At 39.5% G+C, this 10,162-nt stretch overlaps 1 protein-coding gene across 1 annotated transcript; it reads left to right on the forward strand.

Moving 5' to 3' along the window:
* Positions 1–1,179: 1,179 nt before the first annotated feature.
* LOC139716036 (cytochrome P450 2U1-like) lies at positions 1,180–5,848 on the forward strand. The gene is made up of 6 exons (XM_071627591.1): positions 1,180–1,537; positions 1,855–2,083; positions 2,966–3,365; positions 3,796–3,985; positions 4,389–4,526; positions 5,670–5,848. Exons 1-6 carry the CDS (start codon positions 1,180–1,182, stop codon positions 5,846–5,848), a joined length of 1,494 nt encoding a protein of 497 aa, XP_071483692.1.
* The last annotated feature ends 4,314 nt before the right edge of the window (positions 5,849–10,162 follow it).

Genomic DNA, 10,162 nt, shown 5'->3' on the forward strand with positions numbered 1-10,162 from the left:
ACCTTCGCATTTTGTAGCTATATCCATTGTAGTGATCCCTCGTCTAAAACAAAACGTCTATAATAATTACGTGCATCCCGATGCAAGCACCCTGGCAAAATCCAATCAGATGTGTAATGTCATGATTATTCACATACATGTATCGATGTGTGCACGTATTGTTATTACATGAACTAACCTATGAATTCTACGCTACTGCATTATACAGGAAATATGTATGTACCCTTTGCAGTTTACAAATTGCACATTTTGCTCCGTGCTCCTTGAGAGTTTGATGATGTGACTCACCATTAGACTCTCAAGTTCGAGGTCTATAGTTCGAGTCCCTGTATGCACAGTAGTGATGAAAATGCCGTAGGATATGACATGTTATTCTCATCACCTGGTCGTATTTAGACAGTCACTTGGTCATTTGCTTTTCAACATTCCATTTTGTGTCGCTTCCTTGATTTATAAAACAAAACAAAACTAAAAACAAACAAAGTCACACACACACAAGCAAACAATTACAATGAATTTAATACCGATTCAAAACCCTATTCGATTCTGGTATTACAGTGTGTATGACACCCATGTCGTTAACTTTATTTTATTATTGTTATTCCAAACTCCCTATGCACATCACCATATCATTAACCTGTCATTCACCTGTAAATAGTGCGATACGATACACGTCATGGATTTCAAAGTACACCCGATCAGGTTCCAGAGGTAAGACGCACCAGTACACACACGCACGCATCGAGACCGCCACGAGCTATCAATACGCAAGCTGAATAAATATGATGCATTTATATAGTCACAGTAGTAGAATTGATCAGTTCACTGATTCGATGCGTTTTGATTATCATCTACTTGAAATTGACTCTGATAGGGTATTGTTTGGATAATACACTATTCGGTCTTTGCTGTTGCAGTGTTGGGGACAAAAAGAAACAGCGATATGGAAGCTTGATGTCACGCACTGCGCAAGATGCGAATAGGCTAACTCGCGAATAAAGGAACGAAGTAAATTCCCCGCAACCTGATCCAGTTGTATTCATGGGCTGTCGTTAAAAGGTGTTGACCCCTGCACTGCCCTGGGAGGTCCTGACCTAGAACTTGAATGTTTTGATATTAGTCGTACTACTACACGACGTGTAGACTTGTGAGGCACACAGAGGAATAACTTGTCTGAAAATGGCGTCGTTCAGTGTTCAGGATATCATTCTCTTCGTGATCGTTGTAGTTCTGACCAAATGGCTCGTTGGATTGCTTCGAAGCTTCTGGCAGGGCGAGGAACACCTTTCTCCCCTACCACCCGGGCCGCCAGGTTTACCCGTCTTAGGGAACTTAGCATTGCTCCGGACTGACATGCGTGGGGTGTTTAGTCGACTGGCGGCGAAGTACGGCGGGGTGTTCTCATTCCATGTTGGACCGATCCCAGTGGTAGTGGTATGTGACGTGGAAGCGGTGAATGAAGCCTTTCTCGTCCAGGGAGACGCGTTCGCAGATCGCGCGCTACCACCCCTCCTGCGTTACGCCATTGGTTCTAAAGGTATACCACGGAATCTTTGTTAGTTTGTGATGTGTAGGTGTGTGAGTGGGGGGGGGGGGGATGGAAGGGGTACTTCTACATAGTGTTTTTTCTTGTGTTAAGGGGCAATGTTTTCAAAACTCATTTTTGAACACTGAATAAATGGTAACGTCTCGAGAAGAATTATCCTCGAGCTAGATTACAGTGCATTCCTTAGTGTGTACCGACACACACATTTAGAGTCTGTATCTTAGTGATTAATATCATTATTCTATATCGAGGCGTTTTTTTAAATTCTTAAAATGCGTTAAAAATTGGTCGTTTTATGTTTTTCTCAGGGACCTTTACCTTTGACAACGGGCCTGAGTGGAGAGCACGCCGTCGCTTCGGGCTGAGTGCGATGAGAAACCTGGGAATGGGTAAAAGCAGCATGGAGCGACGAATCACAGAAGAGGCCAGAATATTGTGCGAGAGCTTCGAAAACAACAAGTTGGTGACCTTTGACCCCAAAGAACTCGTCACCAAAGCAGTGACGAACGTCATCTGTAGCATGAGCTTCGGGTCGAGGTGGGTCTTGGACAAGGAACATAAAAATAGGGGAGAAGAGATTGGGATAAGAACTAAGATGTACACAAGGTCAAGGGAAGGAGAACTGGCATCAAGGTCTTGCTTGCATAAAACGTACTAATGGTTGCTAGCTATATCCTTAAAAAATAGGTTTGTATGCCAAAATATCTCTTGTAATTCCCTTGTGAAAGGGCCGTGGAACCAGTGTGGGGGGGGGGGGGGGGGAGGAAGCTGCTGCTCCCAGCCCCCCCCCCCCCTTCCTCACATGCAAACTTTTTTTTCTGTAAAAATAAAAAAATGGGCGAAAAAAAATCACAATAAAATACATGAACCCATCATAGCGTTCGGCTCCAAAAAAAATTTCAAGGTAATGCTGTCCACACTTTGAATACTCTCTGAGACCTCTGATCATGTAATTTTGTACGTGCAAATTTACCTGTGTGCCCTGATTCGTACGTCATGCATAATTCTATGACGTGAACAGCATGTACCATTGATGTATAACGAGTTATAGCAGACCAGTGTTTTCTAGGTGGACACTGGCGAACAGTGTTAAGACAAAGGCGACAAATAGCTCGTGTGGATGATATTAAAGCTAGCCGCTCACATATTAAAAACCGAAACTTTAAAGAAAGGATTTTGAGGTAAACAATAAGATGATACAGTAGCCTCAATGTTCCATGGCATAACACTTTTTATCATAATAATCTATTTGCTAGGAGCACAAAGAATTATGAATAAAAGGTAGGAAAATGACCGAAGACAAAAACAAGCAAGCGTAAAGACTTTTCACACACTTGGTTGTGCTAATAGGAGTATTAATCCAAACTCTCAACTGTGAATGTGCATGCATGTATCTCGCATTACCTTTTCCTTCCTCAGGTTTGACTACGACGATCCATTGTTCGAAAACTTCGTAATGAAAGTCCACCAAGCTGTGTCTACCATTTCGTTTTTCTCCCCCGGAAATGCCATACCTTTTCTCTTCCATTCTCCCCTCTACTCCGACTTCCGCTACGTTGTCGAGTTCATTACGGACACGGTAAAGCGCATCATGGGAGAACATCGCCAGACTCTTGATGAGCACGATGTGCGCGACCTCATTGATCTCTTCATCTTGGAGATTCGTCGGCAGCAGAAGTGCGGCGAGGAGATCGTGTTCGAAGACGACCTGGCTTGGCGAGCCATCTTTGACCTATTTGCTGCGGGCTCGACCACAACGAGTGCCGCTCTTCTTTGGGCTCTTCTTTTCCTGACGAAATTTCCCGACACAATGACACAGGTGCGTTTACAGCGTGCATATATGGTTTCCGCAAATGCGGAAGCATATAAATCTTGTCATTTTGTGTGGTTTTTTTTTTTGGTTTTTTTTGCCGTGTTGGCATTCATTTTAATGCTTTGGAAGGAAAGTGTTATAAAAAAAAAGAATCGCACTTATCTTTTCTCAAAACATATCAGCGCCATGGTAACTTAACTGTGTCTGTTAATTAATATAAGATCGGAATGATGTAAGAACAGTATAAAGACACATAAATGAATAAGAAATTTGACATGAGAAAATGATACATTGTCTTTGATACAGGAATGTTCAAACTATTGGAATGGCTTATAAACAATATCCAATGATTACGTTACTGGAATGATCACAAGGACCGAGACTTCCCATACAGCAAATGAATTCTGTTTATCGAAACTATTTCTTTGAACAATAGGTCCAAGATGAAATTGACCGCGTTGTTGGTGATCATCGATCTCCGTCGATGTCGGATCAGGACGCCATGCCTGTGACGATGGCTACGATTATGGAAATTCAGCGATTTCGACACGTGGCTCCCCTCGGGGTGCCGAGAAGAACCAACAAGGAGGCCACCATCAAGGGATATCGCATCCCAAAAGGGGCAGGTAGACAGCAATATTAGAGTACCAATCTGCCAAGTTTCTATGGGACCGGTATCTAATGAGCAATTGTTGTACCTCCTCCAGAAAACGTGTAGGACGATATTTGCCTTGAAATATTTCAAAAGCTGGTCAAAGCGTCCAATAATGGATGTCATTATTGACATTACGAATTTCTTTTCCATTGAATTTAATTTTACTAACTTGATTTCCATTTAATCCAATTTCATGAATTTCATGAACATACTATTCATACACCGTCATACTTCATTCGTTTTTCGTACAAGCGGTTTGGGTTAGAGGTTTCTCTGCTCTAAATAAAAAACTGCCACCAAGACTAGTGGGTTCAATGTATCCTTAGAATAATAGCATACATTTGTCAGATCTTAGTTTTTTTATTTTCTCTCAGCTGTGATAATGAACCTGTGGGAGCTGATGATGAGCCCGAAGTACTGGGACCAGCCGGAAGACTTCCGCCCTTCCCGATTCCTGAGCGAAGATGGAAAGACCGTACGGAAACCAGATGCCTTCATTCCGTTCGGCATCGGTGAGCGACGCACTACGAATGATATTCTTAGCTTTGGATGATCATGATGACGACGACGATAATGATGATGATGACGGTGATGATGATTATCAGTTATCATTATCATTTTTTTTGTTTCATATTATCATTATCCATTTGTATAATTATTATCTATTATCGTTAATATCTCTTAAATGTTATCCATTTCTGTAATATCCATACGCACATGCCTACACACATGACATAATAGTAAACGATAGGTGACGCTGGAGACAAGTTATAAAACATTTAGAATAGGAAGCTCTCTCAAAAAAATGAGACGATATATGCATTGATATTGTAAGTCATAAACTTATTAAATCAAGTGGCCTACATAATATGTGACCGTGCACACAAAACGAACAAAAAGTCGCACACACTGATTTTGTGTGAGGACTGAAAATAGGTGAAATGGGTCAACTTAGCCGATCTTGACTTTTTCATATTTTCTGAAAGAGCAAGTCTTGTTCTACATTATGCTAAAATTTGGGATCATAAAACGTTCAGGAAAGTGTTTTTTTTAGCAGTTAATCTCGAACATTTTTGTTAGAATGGTGTGATTAGGTGTGTCTTTAGAGTCCCCTTTTCATTTCTTAAATGCCTTGTACACAGTCTTCACTTTCAACTCTAATAACTGTTGAAAGGATAATGCTACTGCTTTGAAAGTTAAGAATAATTGTGAACAGAATGTGTTGATAAGGCATGGTCAATTTCAGTTTAATTTGATAATTCCTTCATTGTTGTTACTCCGATGGTTTACGTCCTGTTTTTTGTCCCATTCATCGCACAGCTAGCACGGCTTGGTAACTACTTAGCGCTTGAATAGACACTGTATTTAAGAGCCTCCTTTCTCAGTTCATACTTTTCCTGAGGTTGTGCTTTCTTTCCAATATTTAAGTAGGTTAGGTGAGTCCATTTGATTTGAGTTATACATCATTTTAAAGCTTAAAGTCTGCTCTTTCAGAATTATGCTCTTAGATAAAATTTCATGTCTGGCGAATTTTTGTTCGTTTTGTGATGCAGGGTCGCATGCTTATATTTGACATATTACTCTCGCATATAAATGTAACTAACAACCCCAACCACTTCCGTATTCTGATTATCATGCCCTATTTGCCTCCACAGGAAATCGGATCTGCATGGGTCAGCTTTTGGCCAAGATGGAACTGTTCCTGTTCTTGACCAACATCCTCCAGCGTTTTACCGTCCGTCTGGCCGACGATAGTCGTGATGTGAGCCTGGACGGGCAGGCTGGAATCGGTCTTGTCCCCGATGACTTCAACATCAAAATCCAGCTGCGCTAACTATTTTTGTTTTTGTCTTGTTTATACAATAGTCATGATCTTCTGCTCGTGATATCGGAAAACGCTGTGTATCTAGCTTTTGCTTTGACAACAGCTGTTGCCTAACACATGCGCATTGCTATCTTTTATTCTTTGTCAGTTTGTATGGATACATTGTGCTTGAATTGTATATTAATGCATCATGTTATGAATAATGAAGAATTTATTGACCTATGGTGCTTCAAAGCAGCCGCTGGTAAACTTTAGGTCGTGATTGAGCAGTACAGCTGGTATCGTCTAATTCAGTCAATGATATTGATGAAATCAGTGGGAACATAAAGAAGCGTTGTAATGCAATGATTTATTTAACTATATTATTTTCTTCCTTAAATTTCCGTTTTAGCCGTAATCCTTGAACGACGAAGAACATTAGTGAGTCTAGACATGGAATTATTTTTTCAACAACAATAGCTGTTTATCAATAATCATTTAAGAATTTAATGAAGCGTAGGTCGGTGTGGTAATATGTGGATGGTTTACGTCAAGAAGTAGAAGCACTCGGAGAGCACAAATCTCCGCCAAGGCACGGGGTCATAAACGCCACGAGATTGGTTGATCCACCATTCAACAACAACATAATCCTTTATCCTGATCTTTGAGTCTTCGCGAGCTATATAGGATTTACAATTCGTAATAAGATCAGGATTACAAGTATAGAAAGTTTCGTCTTTATCAAAGTGATTTTCACTGCATTGTGTCCTTTGCTGTTATTTCTGTGATATCGCGAGTATTCCATATAATGAAACAAGTCACAATCGCATTAAAGGGGCATAGTCCCGGTAGTGTAGAGGGTGCTGCTGATGATACTGCCGATCACCGTTAGCATTGATACGAAGATTACCGAAGTTGAGCTGTCATCAAGAGTAAAGTGCGTAGGTGTTGCTAAGTAACGTTGCCTTCGTTGACTTCTCTGCGCATCGCGCAGTCCGTATGCCAGGGTGCATGCATATGTGCTTGTTATTATGACAGCACAAAAGAAGTTTGCTAAAGCTGTCATCCTCCTCAGCCGAATCATGAGCCGAACTGTCATCGGACCACTGACTACAGTGGAGCGGACTTCTTCGGATTCGGGGAAGTGGGCCAAAGCGTAAGCACCAAAGAGGAATCGCTAGCATAAGTCTCTATAGGAAACTTGCGCTGTGCGCCCGCGTACCCATTTGACTAAAACACCGGGACCATGCACCTTTAAATCAACAACTTTATAATGAAACGTATCTAGGGAAAGAGTATGAGACTATCGTTATCGAGTTAACAATGATTATTGTACGCCATACCTGTACTATTCCACGCTTATACTGACAATATCTAAAAATGTACCATTGCATCACATGGCAATTTTGAGATAGTTATCATTGAGCCTATGGTATCATTCCTGCTATAGCTTTTGTAGGCAGTTTGTTACTGGCCTGTTAGTTTAAAAAGAAAATAAATTGTATACTTACGTTACGTGTAGACCAGTCTGATTCGTGTCAATGAAGTTTTACTTGTCTGCCTTACCAACATGTTTGTTTATTTGCAGGTATTCGATTTCGTTATATTTTTGTTGAATCAACTGCAGCATTATTCTCTTTTGTTTCATCACCGCATGTATCAACACATAATCAATGAGTTCCACATTATTGAATAATATGTAAAAGACCGAACATGGTGATAACGTTATTAGATCGATAGTTGTGATATCATACTATATACTATTGCAAGTGTATATGTACTATTATGTTTGTGTTATAAAATTAGCCAAGGAATTTACGTATTGAGTTGATGCTATATGATTGATATCATGAACATGCCTATCTGCCTTCAATTCTAACACATCAAGTTTTCTTGATATATTGCCGCTTCTACAGGATGATAAATGTATACATACATAAACATGTTATGTAAAATGTAACAAATGTATACATACGTAAACATCTTATGTAAAATATATATACCCGCTATATATTATCATTATATTACACAGAGTAAACGTAATTCATTATAATATACGTTAATTGCACATTTGTGATTGTATGCATCAATAATACAAAGCCTTACTTTAGAGAGGTATCACTTTTGCACTTGCCTTAGCAATTGTCTTTGCACCAAGTGGTAATGACGGAGTTAATTGATTGGACATTAAAAGTGCTTTAGAATCTATAAAAATAGTACTGATACGTCATGTTGTTTTCTGAGCTTCTGTTGCTTGCTTGTCATGCTGTAATCAAACCATCGATCCCAAAATCTAACAGGATTTGGCGAGAACTGTTTTTTTTTTTTTTTTTTTGGTCATGATTAGGCGTGCATGGTATGACTTGGATGGCCACAGAGTTGGAAAAGGAATAGAGCGTTTGTGTCTGATATGTATAATGAAATTCTTTTTCAGCTCATTTCAGCTCATGAAGCGACAGAAACAATCCACAGCTGTTGAACCCTGGTTATGGTATCGAAACAAAATTTAGCGTATCTATATACAGAATGTGGAGAAATCAATTGTCATCGAATATGTAATCAAAATAATGATAAATATCAAGAGTTTGATCCCAAAACCGTTTATGCGTCATATCTAAACATTTTAAAGTGAATTCATCATCAGATATAGAACAAAATTAAATCTTCCAATGATACTTGACTTGTTACAAAGCAAGGAATACACTATACTCTAAGTTATAATCAAATATCCAATACATTCCTTATTTGCTTTGTATTTAACTATTTGATCTCAATCAAACAAAAATGGATACGACTCCATTTGCGATCAAACCCTTCACTTTTATGCAAATTTTAAAGCATACAATACACATCGCTGTTATTCCACCTGACACGGGAGAGTAATTCCAGCCGATCTGCCTATTCTGTTGGTTTTTTTTCTCCATGATTTTTGCTTTGTTTTCTCCATGATTTTTGTTTTGTTTTTTCTTTGCTTACGGTCACGTGGAAAGCGGATTGGTGCACTCACTGAAGAGCCGCATTTCGCCGCTCCCCGTTAAAAAGTCCACCAAGATAACGACACACACGCGACGAGAGACAGCATCGAGTGGTTGAACCCAAGTGTGACGTAGTGGATCGACCAGCAGTCACGGCGGTAGCCCCGCGAGCTGTCTCAGACCGGCGGCAGATCTATTTTCATCATCGCTTCGATTAATCACACTTGTTACTTAAAGCTGGTTGTAAACAATTTTAGAATAGATATCAAAGAAGATTTACGTTGGCGCGTTATAGGTAGGTGGCAATATTTCATCAGCTATACGCTAAACGTCTGTCTACTCAATCGTACATCTGTGACGTCAACTATTCTGATCAACTCCTGGGAAGATTTGTGTGATCGTCTCATTCTTGTCAAGGCGCTCATCCCGAAGAAATCTGTCAGGGTGAGTTTTGTTGTGGGATAGGTGTAATCATCATCATCATTATCACCACCACCACCACCATCATCATCATTATCATAATAATATTGACCACCATAATCACCATCATCATCAATACCACCACCAGCACCATCATCATCACCATCTCCACTATCGTCACCATTATCATCATCATCATCATCATCATCCTATGTCTGTTTCCATGTTTAAGTGTTGCTTTGATTATGCCATAATTGTCAATTTGCCGCTTTTTCGAGATAGTTCATCCAGTTCCAGTTAGGTCTGTTCCTGGTGTTTGGTGGAAATGACCTTTAAGATTTCAGCTCTTTCGAATGTCTTTGCGAAGAGAGTAACTATAGAACCTAAATGATACTGGAACGCCACAGTCAAAAGACATTGTTTCAATTTAGAAAATACTTATTCAGAATATATCGCTTACAAAAACTTCAAACTTTCAATAGAGCTGCAATCAAAAGTTTTGGAAAAAAAATTACATCGCACCACCTCTGAACTACAACAATAGTATTTGTCATACAGACACGGAGGTGTTAACGCCTTGATTGGTAGGACCTTTTCATCACAATTTGCTTTTCAAAGGCAAATCAAACTACAGTCGTGATTGGACGAGAGCTTGTAGTTTCTTAAAATAATTTGTCAGTACATTTTGACTCTGATAGTAATACTGTTCTTGTAGATAGACATTGAGTTATTGCCTTTAGAATATCATTGTTAATGTTAACCGTTCATTATCCTGAAGGCTCGTTATTCCGGAGGTTAGTTTATCTGAAATATGACATAAAAGTTATCACTCTGAAGGTTTGTTTACCCTAATTAGAATGGTTCGTTATTCTAAAAATTCGTTTCTCCGAAAACGAAATAAGGTTGGGATTTTTGAAGATTCGTTATGATGCACTTTATTTCTTCCGGA

This window comes from Diadema antillarum, unplaced genomic scaffold (assembly GCF_040938485.1).
Source record: "Diadema antillarum isolate AM-2024a unplaced genomic scaffold, OU_Dant_1.0 scf00000060, whole genome shotgun sequence".
NCBI lineage: Eukaryota > Metazoa > Echinodermata > Echinoidea > Diadematoida > Diadematidae > Diadema > Diadema antillarum.